This window comes from Panthera pardus, unplaced genomic scaffold (genome assembly GCF_024362965.1).
Source record: "Panthera pardus isolate Hobbes unplaced genomic scaffold, ASM2436296v1 HiC_scaffold_11, whole genome shotgun sequence".
NCBI classification, from domain to species: domain Eukaryota; kingdom Metazoa; phylum Chordata; class Mammalia; order Carnivora; family Felidae; genus Panthera; species Panthera pardus.
The window spans coordinates 29,027,051-29,053,923 of NW_026526666.1; the positions used below are offsets into that span (position 1 = coordinate 29,027,051).

Sequence of the window (26,873 nt, forward strand, 5' to 3'; positions counted from 1 at the left end):
AAAAGGAAATCAAAGGCATCAAAATTGGCAAAGATGAAGTCAAGCTTTCGCTTTTTGCAGATGACATGATATTATACATGGAAAATCTGATAGACTCCACCAAAAGTCTGCTAGAACTGATACATGAATTCAGCAAAGTTGCAGGATACAAAATCAATGTACAGAAATCAGTTGCATTCTTATACACTAACAATGAAGCAACAGAAAGACAAATAAAGAAACTGATCCCATTCACAATTGCACCAAGAAGCATAAAATACCTAGGAATAAATCTAACCAAAGATGCAAAAGATCTGTATGCTGAAAACTATAGAAAGCTTATGAAGGTAACTGAAGAAGATATAAAGAAATGGAAAGACATTCCCTGCTCATGGATTGGAAGAATAAATATTGTCAAAATGTCAATACAACCCAAAGCTATCTACACATTCAATGCAATCCCAATCAAAATTGCACCAGCATTCTTCTCGAAACTAGAACAAGCAATCCTAAAATTCATATGGAACCACAAAAGGCCCCGCATAGCCAAAGTAATTTTGAAGAAGAAGGCCAAAGCAGGAGGCATCACAATCCCAGACTTTAGCCTCTACTACAAAGCTGTCATCATCAAGACAGCATGGTATTGGCACAAAAACAGACACATAGACCAATGGAATAGAATAGAAACCCCAGAACTAGACCCACAAACGTATGGCCAACTCATCTTTGACAAAGCAGGAAAGAACATCCAATGGAAAAAAGACAGTCTCTTTAACAAATGGTGCTGGGAGAACTGGACAGCAACATGCAGAAGGTTGAAACTAGACCACTTTCTCACACCATTCACAAAAATAAAGTCAAAATGGATAAAGGACCTGAATGTGAGACAGGAAACCATCAAAACCCTAGAGGAGAAAGCAGGAAAAGACCTCTCTGACCTCAGCCGTAGCAATCTCTTACTCGACACATCCCCAAAGGCAAGGGAATTAAAGGCAGGAATGAATTACTGGGACCTTATGAAGATAAAAAGCTTCTGCACAGCAAAGGAAACAACCAACAGAACTAGAAGGCAACCAACGGAATGGGAAAAGATATTTGCAAATGACATATCGGACAAAGGGCTGGTATCCAAAGTCTATGGGGAGCTCACCAAACTCCACACCCGAAAAACAAATAACCCAGTGAAGAAATGGGCAGAAAACATGAATAGACACTTCTCTAAAGAAGACATCCGGATGGCCAACAGGCACATGAAAAGATGTTCAACGTCGCTCCTTATCAGGGAAATACAAATCAAAACCACACTCAGATATCACCTCACTCCAGTCAGAGTGGCCAAAATGAACAAATCAGGAGACTATAGATGCTGGAGAGGATGTGGAGAAACGGGAACCCTCTTGCACTGTTGGTGGGAATGCAAATTGGTGCAGCCGCTCTGGAAAGCAGTGTGGAGGTTCCTCAGAAAATTAAAAATAGACCTACCCTATGACCCAGCAATAGCACTGCTAGGAATTTACCCAAGGTATACAGGAGTACTGATGCGTAGGGGCACTTGTACCCCAATGTTTATAGCAGCACTCTCAACAATAGCCAAATTATGGAAAGAGCCTAAATGTCCATCAACTGATGAATGGATAAAGAATTTGTGGTTTATATACACAATGGAATACTACGTGGCAATGAGAAAGAATGAAATCTGGCCTTTTGTAGCAACGTGGATGGAACTGGAGAGTGTGATGCTAAGTGAAATGAGCCATACAGAGAAAGACAGATACCATATGGTTTCACTCTTATGTGGATCCTGAGAAACTTAACAGAAACCCAAGGGGGAGGGGAATGAAAAAAAAAAAAAGAGGTTAGAGTGGGAGAGAGCCAAAGCATAAGAGACTGTTAAAAACTGAGATCAAACTGAGGGTTGATGGGGGGTGGGAGGGAGGGGAGGGTGGGGGATGGGTATTGAGGAGGGCACCTTTTGGGATGAGCACTGGGTGTTGTATGGAAACCAATTTGACAATAAATTTCATATATTGGAAAAAAAAAAAAGGCACAGAAAGGTCCTGCGCTTGGCACATTCAAGAAGCAGAAAGAATATCAGTGTGGATGGTGTAGTGAATGAGGAGAAGGAGGTGGCATGAGATGAATCAGAGAGCAAAGCAGAAGTCCAGTCAAGGAGGGCCAGAGGATATGGACTTTAAGTGCTTTGGGAAGACAATGAATCTTTAAACTGGAGAGTAGTGTAATCATACATATCAAGTGTGCATACTTGTTTCTTTTGCACTGTTTTTTTAAAATTTTCTTTGCTATAGAGGTAATTTTTTCTTATTTCTAATTTTGTAACTATATTTAATAACATGGTTGGAAATTTTAGAACTATAATTCTCAGGTAAGTGGAGCATCGTTATGTTATACTTTTTGTAAAATCATCATTGAACAAAATTTATTCAGCCCTGCATTAAGAGATATTACTATAATTAAGCAGAAAATATAGGCATATTTCTTGAAGACTTTGTATTAACCTGACTAGGGTTGAACTTATTATTGATAAAACAGTTCCAGAAATATTCCAAGAATATTCTTCCTGAAATGACCAATTACAACTTGTCCATACAGCAACATCACAATAACATTTATTCAAGGGTCCCGATCAATGGCTTAAGCAGGTAGCACAACTTCTGCTACCTAATGCAACTAAGGACAGTCTAGTGCATCTCAGTTTGATATTTGAAGCCTAAGCATCCATCTTGTCACCTCAACAGACATAGGACAATTGGGTATATCCAAAAATCAACTCCTACATTTATATTGTACAATATTTCAGTAGTCATGTTCCCTTTTCCCTTTTATGTAGTCATGTTTCCAACCTAGATATATGTTGTTCTGAGTTTTTTGTTCCCTAGTGGGCTGCTGAGGGTAACAGCAGCACCTGAAGCTCCTGAAGCAGTACCTGAAAACTTGACAAGGGTAAACAGGACAAGATTATAATTTTTTCCAAAAGTAAATAAAAATGTGCCTAGTAATGGTTCACAGGTCTTTGAACACTCTGAAGATTTTAAGAGTTCCCTTTATAGCAGAGGTTCTCAAAGTATAGTCCATGTGGACCTCTGGGAATCCCCAAGATTCATTACACTACTCAGACATTATTAGCTTTTCTCATCTGGTTGAGATTTGTGCTCATGGTACCAAAGCAATGGTAGATAAAGCCATTGCTGCCTGAGCACAAACCAAGACAGTGACACTGAACAATACGAGTAGTCATTATATTCTTCACCACCACACATTTGCAGCAAACAAATACAGAAATACATAAACTTAAGTGCCATTTTCACTTAGGAATGTTCTAGATAAAATAGCAAAAACCACTAATTTTAAATTTCAACTTTTGTGTACACAGCTTTCGGGTACCAAGATGAAACACAAAGAACACATAAAGCAGTTCTGTTGAACACCCAGATACAATGGTTGTCTCGAGGGATAGCATTTCTGCAGTTCTTTGCGTTGATTAGTTGAATTAGCTGCATTTTTTATGGAATACCATTTTTACATGAATGGATGACTAACAAATTATCATCAGTCAGACTTCAGTATCTGACAGTCTCTTGAAAATGAATGAAGTGAGCCTGTCACTTGAAGGAAAACAATCAACAGTATTTGTTGCCAATGACCAAATTCAAGCTTTCAAATGAAAATTAGAAGTTTGGAAGCATTTATTTGCTACTTTGAGCATGACAGCTTTGCAATACTCAATGACTTTTTGATGAAATTGGGGTGATATTAATGAATGTGGGTTCTTTGGTATAATATTACAAAATACGTCAACTTATGGAAGATCTGCATAACTCAATGAACCAATATCGTCCACTGCATGATGATGCAAAATCATGCATGGGTAAAAAAATCCATTCAAAGTGCTAAAGAGACTAATGGATTTTAATGTAACAGTACGAAAATCTCATTAATGTGACATTGGATTCTACATTGTCACTAACCTTTAAGAAATCACCAATTTTTGGGTTTGGTGTAGTATTAAAGAAGAAAATCCACAGTTATCTGAAAAGGCTATCAAAATACTCGTCCCTTTTCCAATTACAAATCTGTGAGGCCAGATTTCTTCATATACTTCAATTAAAACAACATATTGCAACAGATTGAATGTAGAAGCAGATGTGAGAATCCAGCTGTCTTCTATTAAGCCAAAAATTAAAGAGGTTTGCAAAAATGTAAAGCAATGACATTCTTCTCACTAAAATTGTGTTTTGGAAGATGTAGTTAGTTTTCATTAAAATGTTATTTATGTTAACAGTTACTGAATTTATTATTTTTTAATGAGTTAATAAAGAATTTTAAATTTTTTCCCATTTTTAATTTCTAATATAGTAAATATTTATATATGTAACCCATATAAACACAAACTAAATGGGTCTTTAATAATTTTTAACAGTATAAAGGAGTCCTGAAACCAAAAATTTGAGAACTGCAGCTTTAAAGAATGCTGTCATTCCTGATAGCCCAAGCAGTCAGGCAAGAGGAGAATTTACGTCTAGGTTGTCAAGATTCATTACTGTCAAAATAGTGTCACTGCATTTTTCCCTTTATCCCTCTCCAAGTTAGCAGTAAAATGTCCTTCAAAAAATTAAAATAAAATTATGCTAGCAAATATGAAGCTACAATTTATCAGGCTCTTGAAGAATATTTAAAGCCAAGGTATCTGACATTGTCATGTGCTAATACCATATTTTAGTCATTTAATGAAAAAAATACTGATATTCAAATTTTGCTGTTTTTAATCCAAAGTGTCAGTGACAATAGTGAATTGTCACATTAACAAAGATGTTTTAATGAAAATTTAAACTCACCTGTAAATACATTTGGATGAGGGAAGTTAATAACAATAAGCTTCATCACCATTTCGGGAAAACAGATGGCAATTAGCCAAGCAATCATTCCCCCCCAGTCGTGGCCAATAAGAACACATTTGCTATATCCTGTAACGGAGAAAAAAATGTTGACATCTTTGAAAAGAAACAGGTGGATGCATTATTACCTCATGTAAAATGGGTACACTTCTGAAAATAATCTTCCCATAACCCGACTGTAATTAGGCACTTAGTGCAGATACTGAGTTTGGTGTTTCCAAAACCTGTATGTACGAACCACCTAAGTAACTTTTTAGAAAATTTAGATGTCCAACCTCCATTCTAGACCTACAGATTTAGAATCTCTCCCAGGAATCTATATGAAAAAGAAAATCAGAAACAGCTAGCCCAGCTCTTGTCCCACGAAACTGAGTTTGGGAAACCATGGTAAAGATTACACATAATTCGGTCATAAGCAAGATTATGTCATTGATTTGCCTAGAAAATTGCATGAAGATGAATTTAGGCCAACTCTGAATCATCACAAAAGATGAATGAAATATGGCTGTCAGAAATCAATGTCTTTGAGTCTATTTTATTGTAATCAGACTAAATGACAACACTGCATTGACACCCCCAGACCTCATTCATTTTTTTTTTCTTCTTAGAATATTGGCCTGACCTATGCTCTCATTAGATTACTGTAGAAAGAGCTTTAATTTGATTTAATGGCTTTCTCACTATATTGGCTCCATTAACATACCATGGTAGCAGCTGGATTTTAGTCAAAAGAGGTGTAGCAGATTCAATTATTGTTAAAAAGTATTTACTCCTCCCCTCTCCCCACTGCCATAAAAGGAGTATACCTTATGACCCCTTTGATATGAGACTTAGCCGTGTGATTTGCTGTGGTATGGTGGGCATATGACTTGACTTTGGGCTCAGACATATGATTTGCTTTGACCAATAAGCTGCAAGCAGAAACTTGAAATATGCTTCTGCAGCTGGGCTCATCCTCTTGCCATTTCTGCCATTGCCAGGAGAAGAGAAAGAGCTACCACCAGGTAGCTACTCCCCTTTAGCTTGGGCTCCAGTCTAACTCAAAGGGAGAAGCCAGTCCCAGCAAGACCTGTAACTTGAGGCAAAGACCCAGGGGTCCAGCCTACACTTGACTTGTATATCCATAAGAATATGAATAAATGCCTACGGCTATATGCCACTGCGTTTGGGATGTTTGTTACACAGTAATATTGTGGCACTAGCTAATCAATACAAGAAAGACAGTGCAAGTGCTTCTGTATCTTATAACATTTTTAAATGAGTAGTTAGATGTGGGTTCTGAAGAAATAAATTTTCTGAGTACAAGTATCAAATTTCTAATAATTAGTTCTGAAAATAATAAATTGCATACATTAGATCTATTTTTAAAAACAAATTTTAAAGTTATTCTTGGCTGGTGGACTGAATAGTCATTCCATATTGAAATAATAGTATTATTTTCAATTTCCTCTATAAATATTTTCAGCTGTACACTCGAAACCATGGTGACAGGATCCAGACAACAGCTCAGGTAAATGGAAAAGGCTTCCTCCCAAGAAATGAGGTTACCAATTCAGTTTGTTGACTGTTAGTCCCTTAAAAAGGATTAATACTGTGTTTTTTTTTAACTGACCTACCTAAAGAGTCTAAAATATCCTTTACATCTGTAATTAGACAGTCCAATTTATAATTCTCTCGATGAACGGGAGCATCTGTTTCTCCATAGCCTCTCAGATCAAGTGCTACAACTCGATATTCACTTTTAAATTCCCTTAGTTGGTGACGCCAAGAATACCTGCAGGAAATAAGAAACATTAAGAATACCGCAGTAACTAATCCAAAGAGTTACATTACAGCTTTTCTAAGTGGACAACTGTAAGAAACTTTTTATATTAAGAAAGGTTATGTAGGGGCACCTGGGTGGCTCAGTTGGTTAAGCGTCTGACTTGGGCTCAGGTCATGATCTCATGATTCATGAGTTTGAACCCCTGAATCGGGCTCTGTGCGGACACCTCAGAGCCTGGAGCCTGTTTCAGACTCTGTGTCTCCCTCTTCTGCCCTTCCTCCCTGCTCATTCTCTCTCTCAAGAATAAACATTAAAAAAAATAAAAGAAAGGTTATATAGCTGTGTGTGAGCCAGAGGAAGGGACATGTTTGAGAAGGGCACATTGCTGTTTTTTATTAAAATTTATTGTTTTTTGTTTTTTGTTTTTTTACCAGATCCAGTGGGATATAACAAAGGGCCAATATTTATAGAAACTACAAAATATCTGATATTAAAACCAATATACTTCTTTTTAAAAAAAATTAATGTTTATTTTTGAGAGAGAGAGAGAGAGAGAGTGCAAGTGGAGGAGGGGCAGAGAGAGGGAGATACAGAATTGAAGCAGGCTCCAGGATGCCAGCGGTCAGCACAGAGACAGACACGGGGCTCGAACTCACGGACTGCAAGATCATAACCTGAGCTGAAGTCAGACGCTTAACTGACTGAGTCACCCAGGTGCCCCTAAAACCAATATACTTCCATATGTACTCAAGAAATCAATTTCTAAGCTTTTCTTAAATAATGCTGACAACTATCAGGGAATCTGTACTTACAAATGCTTCTGTATTGCAGGACCATGTAATTCATTAAAAAAAAAAAACATTTATGAGATGAAGATATATTTCCCTAAAAAGTAGATTTTATTCACTTTACTCCACTGTAAATATGGATCCACATTTTAGTAATCATAATTTACTTATAGATGAAAAAGTCTGAAGATTTTTAAAAAAGATTATCACTAAAAGAATCCAATATAACAGCTGCTTGAGATAAACCTTTGTTTGCTAAAACCAAACTCTTCTGTGGAGAAGATCCTGAATGAGTACAAACAAGTGTGATATTAAAAACATTTAACAGGGGCACCTGGGTGGCTCAATCAGTTAAGCATTTGACTCTTGGTTTCGGCTCAAGTCATGATCTCACGGTTTGTGGAATCGAGCCTTGCGACAGACTCTATGCTGAGAGCAGGGAGCCTGCTTGGGATTCATTCTCTCTCTCTCTCTCTCTCTCTCTCTCTCTCTCTCTCTCTCTCTCTCTCTCTCTCTCTCTCTCTCTCTGCCCCTCCCCTGGTTGTGTGCATGAGCACTGTCTCTCTTTCTCAAAATAAATAAACTTTAAGGACAAAACAAAACAAAAAAACCATTTAACAGCCAAAATGGCACCGGCACTGACCAATTAGAATGGCCAGAGTGCTCTTGCCAGGTCCTGGAGGCCTCTGCAGGGCCAGGTAACCCCCCTTTGCTTGGTCATGGAACTGCATTATTGAACGAAATATAGAGATCTGTGAGATTTTCTTTTCTTTTCTTTCTTTTGTTTTCTTTTGTTCTTTCTTTCTTTCCCTTCCTTTCTCTTTCTTTCTTTCTTTCTTTTCTCTCTCTCTCTCTCTCTCTCTCTCTCTCTCTCTCTCTTTCTTTCAGATTTTATTTTTGTGTAATCTCCATACCCAATGTGGGGCTCATACTTACGACCCTGAGATTCAAGAGTTGCATGCTCTACCAACTGAGCCAGCCAAGGCACCCTGGTCAGTGAGATTTTCTTCAAATAAGCAAAATCATTTGGATAACAAACAGATAAAAAAAAAAGACATGAATTTTTCAAAGTGACTCACATGTTGTGGAATTTCAAATATGCATTTAAAAAATGGATCTGCATGCATATCTGTTCATGGAAAGAGTGTAGAATTATCTGACACAAGCCAACTGCGAGAAAAGATTTTTGGAGTGCAATAGGCAAGTGTATACAGGGATCTGAGATTATAAACTAATAGTGAGAGAGACTTCAATGTCAAGGGACACAAAGCAGTAAGATCAATGAAACAAATTATGTATTTTACATCAACAGGTCATCAGGAAGAGTGTCAGACATGGATACAGAATCTATGATCTGTTATTAGAATATCTATGATTTGTGAAAATCTACAAAAGCATTACCAATTAAGACAGATTTGAAAATGTTAAAATAATAAAAAGTGTGTTTCTTAGTGAGGTCATAGCAATGCTATTAATTGTGTCTCTGGGCTGTAACAAATAAAGCAGTTTGTTTCCTTAAAGATACTCATTTGTCAACACATATGATATTATTTTTCTCATTAGCCTTACTTAAAATTTTCAATTGATTTTTTTTTATGTCTTTGTAACTGAGGCCCAACTCTTCCCTCTTTAGGGATTATCTCATTCCCAATCAATAAAGTTCTGCAGATTTAACCTTTTAAATATTTATTTAATCACTTTTCCCATCCATCCCTACTATCATTACCTTAATTCAGGCTTCCATTAATGCAGCAACCTATCGATTGATCTACCTGTATTTCATTCCCCTTAGCTCTATCTTCTACAAAACCAGAGGGAGGTTGTAAAAACAAACTCTGCCATGTAATTTCCCTATTTAACATCTTTTCTTGAATCCCTATTACATGTATATATCAGACATACTGTGGGTTTGGTTCCAGACCACTACAATAAAGCAAAATATCACAATAAAGTAAGTTAAATGAATTTTTGGTTTCCCAGTGCATATAAAAGTTATGTTTACATTGTAGTCTGTTAAGTGTGCAATAGAGTTATGCCTAAGAAACAATGTATATACCTTAATTTAAAAAGTATTGTTTGTGGGTCACCTGGGTGGCTCAGTCAGTTTAGCATCTGACTTCGACTCTGGTCATGATCTCATGGTTTGTGGGATCAAGCCCCGCGTTGGGCTCTGCACTGACAGCTTGGAGCCTGCTGGGGATTCCCCCCACTTCTCTGTCTCTCTCTCTCCTTCTCTCTCTGCCCCTCCCCTTCTCTCTGTCTCTATTAAAAATAAATAAACATTAAAAAAAGAATAAAAGCAAGAATCGCTTGTATATAACTGTTGAATCACTATATTGTACACCTGGAACTAACACAGTGTGTTAACTACACTGGAATTAAAATTAAAAGTGTTATTAAAATTAAACAAAAAGAAAAAGAAAAAGAAAAAATACGTTATTGCTAAAAATGTGCTACCCATCATCTCAATTTTCAGTGAGTTGTAATCTTTTTGCTGGAGGGTCTTACCTCAATATTGATGGCTGCTGACTTATCAGGGTGGTGGTTGCTGAAGGCTGGGGTGGCTGTGGCAATTTCTTACAAGAAGACAGCAGTGACGTTTGACATATCAATTGACTCTTCACAAATGATTACTCTGTAGCATGGGATGCTGTTTGATAGCATTTTATACATAGAACTTCTTTCCAAATTGGAGTCAGTCTTCTCAAACCCTGCCTGCTTTATCAACTAAGTTGATGTGATATTCTAAATCCTCTATTGTCATTTCAACAATCTTCACAGCATCTTCACCAGGAGTAGATTCCATCTCAAGAAACCACTGCCTATGCTCATTCATAAGAAGAAATTTCTCATCCATGAAAGTTTTATCATGAGATTTCAGCCATTCAGTCACATGTTCAGGCTCCACTTCCCATTCTAGTTCTCTTGCTGTTTCCACCACACCTGTTACTTCCTCCATTGAAGTCCTGAGCCCCTCCAAGTGATCCATGAGGGTGGGAATCAATTTCTTCCACTCCTGCTCATGTTGACATTTTGACCTCTTCCCATGAATCATGAATGTTTTTAATGGCATCTAGAATGGGACTATTCCAGAAGGTTTTCAATGGACTTTGCCCAGACCCATCAGAGGAATCACTATCTATGGCAACTATAGCCATATGAAATGTATTTCTTAAATAATAAGACTTCAAAGTCTAAGTAACTTCCTGATCCATGGGAAGCACAATGGATATTGTGTTAGCAGGCATACAAACAACATTAATCTGGTTGTACATCTCCATCAGAACTCCTGGGTGACTCCTGGTGCATTGTCAATGAGTAGTAATATTTTGAAAGAAATCCTTTTTTTCTGAGCAATAGGTCTCAACAGTGGGTTTAAAATATTCAGTAAACTGTGTTGTAAACAGATGTGCTGTTATCCAGACTTTGTTGTTCCATTTATAGAAAACAGAGTGGATTTACAATTCTTAAGGGTCATAGGATTTTCAGAATCATCAATGGGCATTGGTTTAAACTTCTTAAGTCACCAGCTATATTAGAAACAAGAGAGTCAGCCTATCCTTTGAAGCTTTGAAGCCAGGCATTGACTTTTCTCTCTAGCTAAGAAAGTCCTAGATGGCATCTTCTACCAATAGAAGGCTACCTGTCTGCATAGAAACCTATTGTTTATTGTAGCCACATTCATGAATTATCTGAGCTGAATCTTCTCAATAACTTGCTGCAGCTTCTACATCAGCACTTGCTACTTTACCTTGAACTTTTCTGTTACGGAAATGACTTCTTTCCTTAAACCTCATGAACCAAACTCTGCTAGCTTCAAACTTTTCTTCTGCAGCTTCCTCACCTCTCTCATTCTTCAAGGAATTGAAGAGAATTGGGGCCTTGCTTTGAATTAGGCTTTGAATGAAGGGAATGCTGTGGCTGGTTTGATCTTCCATCCAGACCACTACAACTTTCTCCGTACCGAAAACAAGGCTGTTTTGCTTTCTTATCATTTGTGTGCTCACTGGAGTAGCACTTTTAATTTCAAGAACTTTTTCATAGTATTCACAGCTTGGCTAACTGGCACAAGAGGCCTACCTTTTGGCCTATTTTGGCTCATGACATGCCTTCCTCACTAAGCTTAATCATTTCTGGCTTTTGATTTAAAGTGAGAGATGTGCCACTGTTCCCTTCGCTTGAACACTTAGAGGCCTTTGTAGGGTTGTTAATTGGCCTCATTTCAATATTGTTGTGTCTCAGGAAAGAGAGACCCAAGGAGAGGGAGGAAGATGGGGGAGTGGCTTACTGGTAAAGTAGCCAGAACACATACCACATGTATCAAGTTCACCATCTCATGTGGGTGTGGTTTGTAGCTCTTCCAAGACAATCACAGTAGTAACATCAGAAGTCACTGATCACCGAACACCATAACAAATATGATTATAACAATGAAAAAGTTTGAAATATTGCAAGAGTTACCAAAATGTGATACAGAGACACAAAGTGAGAAAATGCTTTTGGAAAAGTGACTCTAACAGACTTGCACGACACAGGGTTGCCACAAACCTTCAATTTGTAAAAACCATGGTAGCTGTGAAGCACTATAAAACAAGGTATACCCATACTCATAACATGCAGCCCAAGCTCGTCATTTCGGCAGACAAAAACCTGTAAGGTTTGACTACTGCCCAATCTTCCAGCCTGGTTACTTTATAGTCTTTGTCGTTCGCTAGCTAACAAAAAGAGCTCGCATTTATATCATTCTTACTACATGCCAGGCACAATTCTAAGTGTTTCACATACAGTGATGTTGATCTTCAAAGCGAAACTATGAAGTAGGTATTACCACGTTAGAGCTAAAGAAACAAAAACACAGAGAGGTTAACTGTGTTCCAAAGGTCACAGAATTAGCAAATAGCAGAGCCAGGATTCAAACCCTGGTAGTCTGGCCTGAGTCCACGGTACACTGCCCTTACTGCTAAGGCACTTGCAGTGAATAAACACGGTGTTGCGTTTTGCTTTTGACTTTGTTCACCTGATTTCCTTTGTCTGAAACATCATCCTTCTCCACCATTCCCCTCCTCCTCACAATCCTTGCTCTTCCCCTTCACTGAACTCCTTACGCTGAGCATGTCCACTTCCAGGAGACTTCCCAGGCCCCCCACCTTTACAGGCGGGTAGGGTGCCCCTTCACACTATCCCACTTGTACATACACTTTTCAGCATACTGGGCCTGTGTGTTATAATGAACCGGGGGTGTCTGGTGCTTCCACTCAATTGGGAGCTCCCTCAGCTCTCAGAATATTTAGTGTAGGCACTCAGTAAAGATGTGTTGAATAAGTGAGACAACTAACGAATGAAAGCCCCGACAGTGCTAGAAATACCAGTTGTTCAATAAAGCTTGAACCGTGAGACAATGACAACTAAAGTTCCCAAGCTCCTGCTGGGAAATTTCTATTCAGTGTCCATGAAAATGTGCATTGTTTGAATAAGTATCTGTGTCTTCATTTAGAATTCATTTAATTAGTTGGGGCACCTGGGTGGCTCAGTCAGTTGAGCATCTGACTTTGGCTCAAGTCACGATCTCAAAGTTCGTGGGTTCAAGCCCCACATTGGGCTTTGAGCTGACAGTGCCAAACCTGCTTCAGATTCTCTCTCTCTCTCTGCCCCTCCCCTGCTCACACACTCTCTCAAAAATAAACATTAAAAAAAAGAATTTTTTTAAATATTTATTTTTGAGAAAGAGAACACAGCGGGGGGCGGGGGGGTGGTGGTGTGTGCGGGACAGAGGATCCAAAACAGGCTCCACGCTGACAGCAGAAAGCCTGATGCAGGGCTTGAACTCATGAACCATGAGACCACTGTTGAACACTTAACTGACTAAGCCACCCAGACACCCCCCAAAATTTATTTAATTAGAGATTTCAAGGCAGAAATCTGACTCAAAGTAATGTGTAGAATACTGCAATATTTTGCATTTAAAATTTCATTAGAGATTTTGCAAACATAATACCTGTGTATTTCATTCTCTTAATAATTTAAACTGCCTTACAAATAAATTCAACCATTGCTGTTATCCATGAGCAGAACCAAACAATGTCTTAAACATTTCTAAGAAATAGGGCATCTGGTGGGCCACCTGTGTGGCTCAGTCAGTTAAGCCTCTGACTCTTGGTTTCGGCTCAGGTCATGATCTCACAGTTCATGAGTTCAAGCCCCACATCCCGGTCTGTGCTGACAGCGTGGAGCCTGCTTGGGATTCTCTATTTCTCTCTCTCTGCCCCTCTCCTGCTCGCTCTCTCTCTTTCTCTCTCTCTCAAAATAAATAAATACGCTTATTTAAAAAAAAGAAATAGGGCAGCTGCTATCTTAATAAATGGCAAGTTAAAAAAAAAAGTTATCTTCCCAGAATTCATAAATAAAGCATATTTGATTCACACTTTAAACTGAAAAAGAAATCACCCCAGTGATAGACTGATGGCATTTCATTCATATGATATAAAACAAAAACGACCCCCGACACAGAAATGAAACATACTACAAAATCAGTAACTCCTAAAAATATTACAAATAAAGCTAGCTATTTTCATCCACATTTTTTTTCTAGGGCCTTTAGGTTATAGCAGAAGACACTTTTGAAAAGGCAACCTCTTTCCTAGTGATTACTCTTGACATAAGAGGGCTCCTGGTTTACCAGGCTAGTCACATTCAGATGTAAAATATCCTTTTCCCCTTCACAACAGAAAAAAGGCCACAGTCATCAGCCTCTGCTCAGCTGTGTGTACGAAGAGCCCTCCCTTGCCTCAGCACTTGAGTAATGACGAATGTATTCCATACAGCTGGTGATGAAGACAAATCAAAGAAACTGCCTGCATCAGCTCCAAATATTTTTAAAAGCAATGCAAATTGAGGTGGAGAGAGAGTGGGAGAAAAACCATCTTCTGACAATTTTATTTTGGGATAATTTAGCTAAAAGTCTCATAGATGTATCTGTTTGATGTTTCCTTCAGCTTTTAAGAAAGAACACCCAGAATTTTTATTGTTTCCATGTAACATCTGATATTAAATGTCACCAATTCTTAATAGCTATTCTTAGATAATAATGATAAATACAGATAATATATTGCATTTGTATAGTGCTTTTCTGTTTAAAATCATTCTGACACACATTGCCAATTTAGGATTATTTTGTTTTCACAGTATCAAATATTCTGATCTACTCGATCTACAGATAAGCTTATAATTTTATGTGTATTTAGGTAAAACTTTATTAATAGAGGAATAATATTTACACTTATTTTAAAAATTATTTTAAGTTTATTTATTTTAAGAAAGTGAGAGAGAAAGAGCAAGTTGGGGAGGGACAGAGAAAGAGGGAGAGAGAGAATCCCAAGCAGGATCCACGCTGTCAGCACAGAGCCCGATGTGGGGCTCAAACCCAGAACTGGAAATCAGACACCTCAGTTTGACTACATCATACCCTAAACCAAGACCTCTATGTTGAGTCTTACTTTGTCTTTCCTTCCAATCAAATTACCACTATTACCTATTAGGAATCTAGTCAATTCCATTCAGTGCTCCATTCAGAAAAAAGGCAGATTCAGAGTTTAGGACAAAGCTGTTTTGATTAAGCCACTTCAAGTCTCTCTCTCTTGGCGTTCCCTTCTCTTTTTCCCAAAGCCCCTTCTCTGGCATTTCATCTTTTTTTTTTTTTTTTAAGTTTATTTATTTGAGAGAGACAGAGACAGTGCTAGTCAGGGAGGGGCAGGAAGAGAGAGAGAAAATCCCAAGCAAGCTCCAAGCTGCCAAGTGGGGGATCATGACCTGAGCTGAGATCAAGAGTTGGACACTTAACCAATTGAGCCACCCACGCATCCCTATTTACACTTATAAAGGAAATTTACATTGGCTTGAAATGTCAAAGTTTTTTGTTTTGCTGTTTTGGGCTTTTAAAGAAGATAGAGACATGGGGTGTCTGGGTGGCTCAGTCAGTTAAGTGTCCAACTCTTGGTTTTGTCTCAGGTCATGATCACACGGTTTTGTGGGTTTGAGCCCTGCATCAGACTCTGCACTGGCAGCTTGGAGCTTGCTTGGGATTTTCACTCTCTCTTCCTGCCCCTCCCTGACTAGCACTGTCTCTGTCTTTCTCAAATAAATAAACTTAAAAAAAAAAAAAAAAAAGATGAAAATGCCAGAGAAGGGGCTTTGGGAAAAAGAGAAGGGAACGCCAAGAGAGAGAGACTTGAAGTGGCTTAATCAAAACAGCTTTGTCCTAAACTCTGAATCTGCCTTTTTTCTGAATGGAGTACTGAATGGAATTGACTAGATTCCTAATAGGTAATAGTGGTAATTTGATTGGAAGGAAAGACAAAGTAAGACTCAACATAGAGGTCTTGGTTTAGGGTATGATGTAGTCAAACTGAGGTGTCTGATTTCCAGCAATGTCCTTGTAGTTGCTTTAGGACTTTCCCTGAACAAATGGGTAGCTTTCAGATTAACAGCTGGGCAAAGCTCAGTAAATTCAATATGCTCTATTTGAGTCACCAAGTTATCAGGAGTTCATTGTTGTTGTTTTTAAATCTCCTGGAGTAACACATCCAAGACTTGACTTTACTGGAGCAAATGGGACTGGTGTCCAGGGGCCAGTGCCAGGCCTCTTCTAGGCTGTCCCACTCACTGAAGATTAGAGGACATGTACAAGAACCACCAGGCATTTCTCTTTTGCAAAAGAACTCTTATCAAGAGTAAATAATGGGATAATGCTCTGAAATATGTACAAAAAAGTATCATTCTTAAAATATGACAGAATGCATCTACTGTCCTAAATTGAAAGCGTATCACTGCTATTTGCTATTTAGCCCATCCCCCCCCCCCACCCCTCCAGCAACCCTCATTTCTCTGTATTTAAGAGTCTGTGCTAATTGCTCTTTGAAACAATTACCAAATGGTTCAAGAGGCTGTAGGTTTATTTTTATTTTATGTAGGAATAGTTGACTGTTCCACATGTAAGAAGTAAAGTTCCAGGAGAATAAAGAACATGGACAATTACTGAGGTTGGTGTGGGGTGAAGAGACAGAATAGCTTTTAAATCTTTCTCTCTAAAAAGTTAAATATCAACCCCTACCCCAACAGATCATGAATTTTATTTAGAATGATGATCCAAAATGTTAAGGTGAGGTGTTCTAACATTGTTAGCTAACTTTTTAACACCCTCTTGAATGTTTCTATAAAGTGTGAAATTTGAAAGATGAAAACCAGTGTATATTATCAGATAATTATCATTCCTATATACCAAGAACAAGCAGTAGAGGTTAGCTCTGAAGTTCAAAAACAAGGTGTGCCTTAGGTTTAAATGAGATGATCTACACAAAACACTTAGAAAAGTGCCTGGCACACAATAAATGGTCAGTAAATGTTAACTGTCATCATCATCATCATCATCATCATCATCATCATCGCCAGAATCAGAAAATTATCTTTTTACAGGTCTGGGACAATGGCCTGTCCCCAAATTTCTTCATTACTATCACTTTTTTTTTTTTTTTTTTTTTTACTATCACTTTTATTTAAAAATTAAATCCAAGTTAGTTAATATATAGTGTAATAATGATTTCAGAAGTAGAACTTAGTGATTCATCACTTACTTATAACACCCAATGCTCATCCCAACATGTGCCCTACTCAATGCCCATCACCTATTTAGCCCATCCTCCCCCACATCCCTCCAGCAACCCTCAGTTCTCTGTATTTAAGAGTCTGTTATGGTTTGTCTCCCTCTCTTTTTTTAATCTTATTTTCCCTTCCCTTCCTTTATGTTCATCTGTTGTGGTTCTGAAATTCCATGTATTAGTGAAATCATGATATTCATCTTTCCCTGACTTATTTCACTTAGCATAATACACTCTAGCTCCATCCACATCATTGCCAATGGCAAGATTTCATTCGTTTTGATCACCAAGTAATATTCCATTATTTTACTATCACTCTTAAACCTAGAATTCCACTATCACATATTCTTCACCTCCTTTAAAATTTTAAAGATTTTGAAAAAAAAATATTAAAAAAAAAAAGGGATGGCACCTGGGTGGCTCAGTTGGTTAAGCATCTGGCTTTGGCTTAGGTCATGATCTTGTTGGTTCACGAGTTTGAGCCCCACATTGGGCTCTGTGCTCGCAGCTCAGAGCCTGGAGCCTGTTCCATATTCTGTGTCTCCCTCTCTCTCTGCCCCTCCCCCACTCACACTCTGTCTCTGTCTCTCAAAAATAAATAAACATTAAAAAATATATTAAGGATTTTGTATCATCCAAAGTCCTGATTGAAAATGCAGCTAGCTCTCAAAGAGGTATGATCTCAAAGCACTTTAGTTAATACTTTATCAGTAAAAGGGACTTTATTAATAAATGCATGGAGGACATTAGTGCTGGCACATGGATCTCCACATTGAGCGAATGGGAATGAAGGAAGAAAAGGAAACATTTACAGAATATTCTCTGGGGCTATGTAAAAGGCCTTCTGCATATTTTGCCTTTCTTTATCTTCACAACAGCTCTGCTAGATTATTGCAGATGATCGTGCAGGATCCTGCAGCAAGTAAGTGATTAAGCCAGAATTCACCGCCCATGTTACTTTATGCAGATTTGACTAAGGCTTCAGACTTACATCTTACTGTGAACCAATCATATCAAGCACTCCACTAAACGAGTCCACATACATATGCTTAAATTGCACTGGGTTGTTTACCACCTAATTAAGTTGTCTCCAGATGGAAGAACAGATAAAAGTTTAACATGAAAACGACTTATGTTTATTCATGTAGGCAAATCCAAGGGGAGGAAAATCTTTGTGAAGGGAATATCTCAGAAAAAGACATCTATAGCCTTTTTGCTCTGGAAAAATGATGAGGTAAATGGGGTCTTGCCATCGCCCATTCTTTTCTTCAATGCCTAATACTTCCTAGTGTGCTGGCATTCTCAATGTATTTATTAATAAACTCTCTTTCACTGATAAAATGTTAACTGAAGTATATTAGGGTCAGACCTCTTTCAGAACCACGTACATTTTTAATCAGGACTTTGGATAACACAAAGTCTTTAAAACTGCGAAGGAGGTGCAGAATATGTAATGGTGAAATTCTAGGTGTTAAGAGTGATAATAAGGGAGAAATTTGGGGACAGGGCATTGTCCCAGACCTTTAAAAAGATACCATATATTCTCCCTTTCCGTCAGCTCAGAGAATATGATGATTTTTCATCCATTTTTTTATGGTTTGTGAACTGTCTCAAAATCATAGCTCTGTGTTATCAAAAATCCAGTTTTCTTTTACCACCATATGTAGCATTGGTTAAAAAGATATTTATTTTTGTAAATTTTTAAAAATGTTTTTATTTATTTTTGAGAGAGAGAAAGAGACTGAGCGTGAGTGGGGGAGGGGCAGAGAGAGAGAGAGAGAGGGAGACACAGAATCCAAAGCAGGCTCCAGGCTCTGAGCTGTCAGCAGGCTCTAACTCATGAACCACGAGATCATGACCTGAACCAAAGTCAGACACCCAACCGACTGAGCCACCCAGGCGCCCCCACAGGAAGATATTCATTAAAAAAAAAAAAAAGTTTATTTATTTATTTTTGAGAGAGAGAGAGAGAGAGAGAGAGAGAGAGAGAGAGAATCCGAAGCCGACTCCACACTGTCAACGCAGAGCCTGATACAGGGCTGAAACCTACAAACTGTGAGATCAGGACCTGAGCTGAAACCAAGAGTCAGACGCTTAAGCGACTGAGCCACCCAGGCATCCCAAGATATCCATTTTTTAAAAGTTTAATCATATGTTGTTTTCATCTGTACTCAGGTTCAAAGGAGAACAGAATATTTTCTCCTAGGTAACTAACAACTATGTATTTTTGGTTATAGGTTTTTTCCTAATGTGAAATATTCAGGTCTTTCATTTGTCCTGCATTCATATGAGCCTTTTGCTATGTGCTGGGAAATAGTTCATTCTCAATTTCCATGAGCCCTCTCCTCTCTCTCCACCTTCCTCTTACCCCAGGCTTCACCCGAAGCTTCCAGATAAACAGGCACTCTATGCCTTTGGTTTCTTTCAAATCTCCTTTTCCTACCCAATGTTGTATTTTGCTGGCAGCAAATACTATAAAAACTGTTTTGTAGCTAGTTCAGAAATTTGAAACACTAAACCATACTTCTTTTAGTTCTCAAAAAAAAAAAAAAAAAAAAGGCTAGCACCATGCACGTTCCTTTAGAATACAAGGAAAACCATAGGGAAGGATAACTGGGTAAGTGGGCATAGAGTAAGGTCCATGAAAAGTCATAACAAGACAATGACACTGTGATAAGACAAGTCCTTAATGCACATGAAAAAGTTGGTTGGCAAGTTTACCAGAATTCTGGAAATCCATGAAGCAGCAGCATAAGTGGTTTGCCTCTTTCACCAGTAGCAACATAATGAAATCTTAACCCCGAATCCTGCAGTAGAAAATAGAGGGCATGGAATTTTAGTGATATCTTGTGTTGATTGTCAAAGTAAGTGCATTTAGTATTTCCATTTCATTAAAGAAAAAACTTGCATTATTTTTAATATCAAGAAATAAAATAAATATTATTGAATTTCAAAAAGGAAAAAAGTCCCATGATTTATTAATAGGGCAAATTAGATTTACTTTTCTAAACATTGCTCTTTGTAGTACCTTCCCTCTTCCCGTCTTGTTCTCCTTACAAGGTCAATTTGTATGTTATAAGCTTCTGGAACAGTGTCACAATTTGTGACTTTCATCTTACTGATGTGTCACATTCCATCTCATTCAAATTCTGCAGGACATGTAAATAATTCTGATCTGAATTTATATTCCTGCCGTGTTTACCTCCTAGTCATGTACTTTTCTCAGCTTGCCCGTCAAGAGCTGTGCCATCAGTTATATAATTCACACCTCCTTTCCTTATTTTTAGTTCTCTCCTTCCCACATTATTATTTTAAGTTGAGAGTTGTATGTACCGTTCCCCTTGCCTCCTGCTCCTCATGTCATGTCAATGTATTTCTAACAGCAGGATGCTCTGAGTGCTCAAGACTTTTCTCTGCATGCGGGAGACAAGACTGCCCAAGGAAAAGCATAGGGGTGAGACAGGAATACAGCAAATATAAGGCAAGCTGAAAAGAGGAAAATGGAGAAAAAAGCAAGAAAAGAAAACAAAAACTCAGAAAGAAGTGAAGAAAGAAACCAAGAACCAAAAGCTGAGCCCAGAGACTGGGTGTTATATCAGGTAACCCAAGCAAAGGGGTTTTCAGATGTGAAGAAATCTTAAAAGGTCAATTAATTCAACCCCATCATTTTGACAGGTTAGGAAACCGAAGTTCAAAGATGTGAACATGGGTCATAAAGGTGGTTGGGAGCAGGGTTGTGAGCAGAACCCCATTTTCTTCTACCTTGCAGGACAATGTTCTTTTCCACTCCATGGTTCTGTCTCTGGGGCAACTCTTTAGGGTGGCCAGAGTCAGGGGAAAAGCATTATGAGGAATTCCAGATGATTCTTTCTCACTGCTTTTCTTCCTCAGATAACAAACCTGACTTTACCCTCAATTGCAAAATGCCTTTCTGGAAGTTCAGTAACTTCTGTTATTGGTGATGAATCTTGGCCACTTGATTGGATTTAGTGAACAAATACTTTATTGCACTTACCATGTACTAGGCGCTGTTCTAAGTTTTTGTTTATTTGTTGTCTTTTAAAGTTTTTTCCCCCCATATATTAATTCCTTTTATTCTCATATCAACCCCAGGCTGAATAAGGGTAAGAAAAATGTGCCCGTGGTCTTTTGAACTCTAGCTGCTGGACACTCTAGCTCCTATTAGGAATCCTCCACTTGGTGACATAAATATCCCCTCATGTGAAGCTAGTTTTGAAAGTCTTGTGAGTCAGACTGCAGGGTGCATCATGAAAAGCTGTATCTCTTCACCACCTGGAGCCTCAGGAAATGGAATATCCATGGGCTGCCAGGAGGCTTGGGACGAGCATGAACAGTTCCAGTCTGAATGCATGGTTGACATTTGCTTTTTATTCCACTCCTTTGGTCTCTGACTTCATAAGTCTGCTTTCTTGCCCACAAACATATACCATTTGTTTATTGTTTCACACTGGTTAGGTCATCTGCGAACGCTCCATTCCGCTACTCTGAATAAAAGTCCTATTTCCAATGACTTACTCTATTTACTCTTTCAATCTCTAAAATTTGGACAAAGACAGCCTCATGAGACAGTAGGGCGCCTAGGAACAATCCCCTACAGCTGATCTGAGTTCTAAAGGGCAAAAAGGTGACACGAGACAGCTTTCCCTTACAGGGAGCAGAATTATTCTGGGTTGCTGTGGTGGAGCAGGAGGGGACAGTAATATATATAGGACCCTGATGAGAGACCCTCCACATAACCTATTCTCAGTTCCTCTCTCTCCCTCTCACTCCCTCCCCCCCCCAACCTCACACACACTCACTCACTCACTCACTCACACACACACACACACACACACACACACACACACACACACGCGCGCGCGCGCGCCCGACCCCAGTCCCGCCACACCTCGCCCCGCTTGCTTCCCCTTGGTATCTTCCCTGTCTCCGCCGCGCGCTCTGGCGAGACCCAGGAACCCTAAGGGACGCTGGGCGTCATGGAAGGAGCAGCCCCGCGCGCTCTGCTCTCGCGGCGGTCACGTTCCCTCCCGATACCGCCGGGCCGCGCCGGCCTTCACCTTGATCCGCACGTAGCAGTGGGTACCCAAAGAGGGGTCGTTCAAACACGCGGGAGGGTGTTCCCGGGCGACCCTCCGGAAGGTCTGAGCGGGTCCCTTGCCGATGCTCCACAAAAGTTTGAGCAGGTAGATGGAGGCGCAGAGCCCGCAGTAGCAGTAGACCAGGGACCAGAAGAGCAGGGACCGGATCGTGACCGTCAGGCGGAGCAGGCAGTCCCGCAGCCTCGCCATCGGGTGGGGCCGGCGGCGGGGCCCGCTGCCCTTCCGAGGCGCAGGAGCGGCGGCGCTCACTCGGGCTGCGGAGCGAGACAGCCGGCGCGGCGGCGCGCCTCCCTGCGGGGCCCCGTGGTGGCTGCGCTCGGCCGGCGTCCCGTGGCCCGGCCGCGGGCTTCCGCGCTCACTGTGCGCGCTCGGGGCCCCTGCGCCCTGCCCGGGAGCACCGCGGGGCAGACCCCCTGCCCTGCAGGTTCCGCCCGGGACTGGGCGAGGGCAGAGCCCGGCCTTCCTCCGCAGAGTGAGACCCCGGTTCGAAATTGCCAAACTGTGGGGAACAAGAAGGTGAGACTTTCCCAAATCATCCTCCGCTCTTACTTTGACCCGTGTTCAAGTCCTCCCATTGCCTGCTTAACTGCTGGCATTTCGTTAGGCCTTTTTCTGGATCAGAGAATTCTGGGGGCGCGCGGCCAAGAGATGCAGTGAACGATTGCCATACTATATGACAGACGTTATTACTTTATTCATTCCTAACACTCTTCTGAAGGTGTTGATGGTCTCCAACAAGGTTGAGAGTGGTTATCAGCCCAGCTAGGCCTCGCCGGTTCCAACGGCACGCCTCTGGAAACCCCTGGTCTGTTTTCCATCCCTGTAAGTTTTCCTTTGCAAGACTATTATATAAATGCAATCATGAAATATGTAACTTTTTGTCTTTGGCTCCTTTTACCTAGCATAATGCATCTGAGATGCAACTACGCGGCTCCATATATTGTTTCTTTTTTATTGCTTGCTAGTGTTTCATTGAATGGATGTGCCATATTGTTTATCCATTACCCAGTTAAAGGACATTTGAGTTGTTTCCAGTTTTGTGGTTAGGAATAAAACCACTGTAAACATTCGTGTGAAGTTTTTTGGGTGAACTTAAGTTTTTCTTTCACGTGGGTGAGTACTTAGAAGTGGGACTTCTGGGTCAGGTAAAACGTGCATTTAACTTCATGAGAAACTGCCAAACTGGCTTCCAAACTGTACAACTTTGAATTCATACCAGCTACGGATGGGAGTTATGGTTTGGTTATATTCTTGCAAGAAATTGGTATTGTCAAAAAAAAAAAAATATTTTCAATTGTTGTAATTCCAGGAAGTGTGTAGCATCTCATTGAAATTTTATTTTACATTTCCCTAGTGACTAATAATGTGTGGGGATCTTTATGTACTTGTGTGCCACTCGAATATATTCTTCTTTGACAACGTGTCTGTTAAAATCTTTTACTCGTTTTTAAAAGATTGTGTTGTTTGTTTTCTTACTATCGAGTTCACGATTTGTCTATGTACTTTGGATACAAATCCTTTATCACACATCATGCGATTTGCAAATATTTTCCCAGACTGTCTATGCCTTTTCAGTCTTATAACGGAGACTTTTGAAGAGCAGAATTTAATTTGTATTTTAAATTTCTGTTTATGTATTTATTCTTTTAAAGTAGGATCCACACCCAGTGTGGGGTTCAAACTCATGACCCTGATATCAAGAGTGGTACACTCCACTGACTGAGTCAGCCAGGTGCCGCCCAAAATTTCTTAATTTTGATGCCATCCAATTTATCACTTTTTGTCTTTTATAGATGGTACTTTTGGTCTTGTATGTAAGAAATCTTTGCATAACTCATGGTTAACAGGATTTCTTTCTCCTCTGTTTTCTTCTAGAAGTTTTATGGCTTTATTTTTTATATTTAGGTCTATGAATAATTTTTTTCCAAAACTTTTTACTGTTTATGTAAACATTTTTAATTGCACTATAGCTAACATATGGTGTTCTATTAGTTTCAGGTGAATTCACCTGACAAATGCACTAATTCACCTGAAACTAATAGTGATTCAACAACTCTCTACATTACTCAGGGCTCACCATGATAAGTGTTCTCTTAATCCTCTTCACCTGTTTCACCCATTCCCCCCACCTCTTCTTTGCTAATCATCAGTTTGCTTTCTATAATTAAGAGTCTGTTTTTTTTAATATATCTCCTTTTTTATTCATTTGTTTTGTTTCTTACATTCCACATGAGTGAATTCATATGTTATGAATTCAAAAAAATTTGAATTTGTCTTTCTCTGATTGACTTATTTTGCTTGACATTATACCCTCTAGATCCATCCATGTTGTTGCAAATGGCAAGATGTCATTATTTCTTATGGCTGAGTAACATTCCTGTGTGAGACAGAGAGAGAGAGACATCTGTTTTATCCATTCATCTATGGATGGACACTTGGGCTGTTTCCATAATTTGGCTGTTATAAATAATGTTGTAATAACACAGGGGTGCCTATATCTTTTTGAATTGGTGTTTTTGTAGTCTTTGGGTATATACCCATTAGTGGAATTACTGGATCATATGGTAATTCCGTTTTTAATTTTTTTTTGAGGAACCAGGTTTATGATCCATTTTGAGTTAATTTTTGTATAGGGTACAAAGTATGGATTGACATTTATGTGTTGCATGTGGATGTATAATTGTTTTGGTACGATTTGTTGAAAAGAGTGTTCTTCCTCTACTGAATTGCCTTTGTGCCTTTGTTGAAAATCACTTGATGTGCAGGACTATTTCTAAGCTGCTAGTCTGTTTCGTTGAGCTGTGTGTCTGTATTTTCTCCAGTACCACACTTGTCACTACTTTTGAAAGTAGTACAGTAAGTCTAGAATTCAGATGAGTCCTTAAACTTTGTTCTTCTTTATAAAAATTGTTTTTGGGGGTACCTGGCTGGCTCAGTCAGTTAAGCCTCCAACTCTTGATTTCAGCTCAGGTCATGATCTCATGGTTGTGGGATTGAGCCCTGCAATGGACTCCACACTGAGCGTGGGGCCTGCTTAGGATATTCTTTCTCCCCACTACCCCCACTCATTCTCTTTTTCTGTCTCTCAAAATAAATAAATAAGCATTGGGAAATAAATAAAAATTGTTTTGGCTACTCTTAAGTTACTTAACCTTTTCCAAAATTTTTTTTTTAGTATTTACTATTTTTAGGCAAAAATTGTTAATTGAAATGCATTGTATCTATTGATACACTTTTCTTGGAGAAAAGTGATATTTTAACAATATTATGTTATTCAGTCCATAAACATGATATATCACTCCATTTATTTAGATCTTCTTTGATTTCTTTCATTAGTTTTTTTATCATTTAAAACATGCAAATATTGCATATATTTTGCAAGATTTATACCTTAGTATTTCTTTTTTTATATTATTGTAAATGCTACTTTTTTCAATTTCCAGTTGCTTATTACTAGATTTTTGGTTTTTGTCTTGGATCCTGAGACCTTGCTACACTCACTTATTAGTTCTAGTACCTTTTTGAAAGACTGGGATTTTTTATGTAGATAACCATGTCATCTGTGAATAGAAACAGTTTTATTTCTTCTTTTCCTGTATGTTTGCCTATTATTTCTTTTTCTTGCCATATTGCACTGGCTAGGACGTCCAGTACAATAATGAGCAGGAGTGGTGAGAACGGACATCTTTACCTTATTCCTGATCTTAGGGTTCAGAAAGCATTCAGTCTTTCACTGTCAAACATTATATTAGCTAAATATTTAATTAGATGCCATTTATCATGTTGAGGAAGTTCTTTTCTGTTTCTGGTTTTGGAGAGTTTTTTTTGTTTTGCTTTCTTTTGTTTTTCATAAATGGAGGTAAAATTTTGTCAAAGGCTTTTGCTTCTCTTGAGATAATCATAGTTTTTCCTCTTTAATCTTTTTGACTTGGTTAATTACATATAAAATTTTTTAATGTTGAACCAACCTTTCATTCCCAGATTAAACCCTACTTGATCATGAAATATATATTTTTTGTAGCTTGTTGAAATCAACTTAATACTTGGTTGATGATTTTTACATCTATATTTCTTATCTATTTTCTTATATATTCTGGAAGAATTTATATAAAATTAGTATTATTTCTTCCTTAAATGTTTGGTAGAATTATCCAAAAAAAACACCTAGGCCTTGAGTTGTTTTTTTAATTCTTTTTTCTCAAAGATTTTAAAATACAATTTATTTATTTAAAATATACTTCAATATGTTTAATAGTTATAGAACTATTCAGTGATCTGTTTCTTCTTTGCTATTTTGTCTCAAGAATTTTATCCATTTCATGTAAGTTGTTGAATTTATGGCCATAGCGCTCTTCATGCCCTTATTATCTATTGAATGTCTGTGGATTTGTGATGTCCTCCCTTTTACACTTGGCATTCATAATTTGTGTCTTTTGTTTTTCTTGGTAAGTCTGGTTAGAGGCTTATTTTATTATTTTTTTAGAGAAGAAAGCTTTTGGTTTTATTTTCCTTTTTTTTTTTTTTTGCTATTAATTTCATTGATTTCTGCTCTAATTTCCTTTCTTCTGCTAGATTTAGGTTTAGTTTGCTTTTCTCTTTTTAGTTTCTTAAGATAGAAGCTTAAATGATTGATTTGAAATCTGTTATGTTTTAATGTA

At 38.5% G+C, this 26,873-nt stretch overlaps 1 protein-coding gene and 1 pseudogene across 1 annotated transcript in view; both read right to left on the minus strand.

Moving 5' to 3' along the window:
- Nucleotides 1–22,518, minus strand: part of EPHX4 (epoxide hydrolase 4) — a 48,009-nt gene extending 25,491 nt beyond the window's left edge. The window contains exons 1-4 of the mRNA XM_019414169.2: nt 22,174–22,518; nt 19,817–19,902; nt 6,509–6,666; nt 4,833–4,961 (exon numbers count right to left, since the gene is read on the minus strand). Coding sequence (XP_019269714.1) covers nt 4,833–4,961; nt 6,509–6,666; nt 19,817–19,902; nt 22,174–22,404 — 604 coding nt within the window. The 5' untranslated portion in view covers nt 22,405–22,518. The remainder of the gene's footprint in view (nt 1–4,832; nt 4,962–6,508; nt 6,667–19,816; nt 19,903–22,173) is intronic.
- Nucleotides 9,911–11,833, minus strand: LOC128772977 (tigger transposable element-derived protein 1-like; annotated as a pseudogene).
- Nucleotides 22,519–26,873: the final 4,355 nt, after the last annotated feature.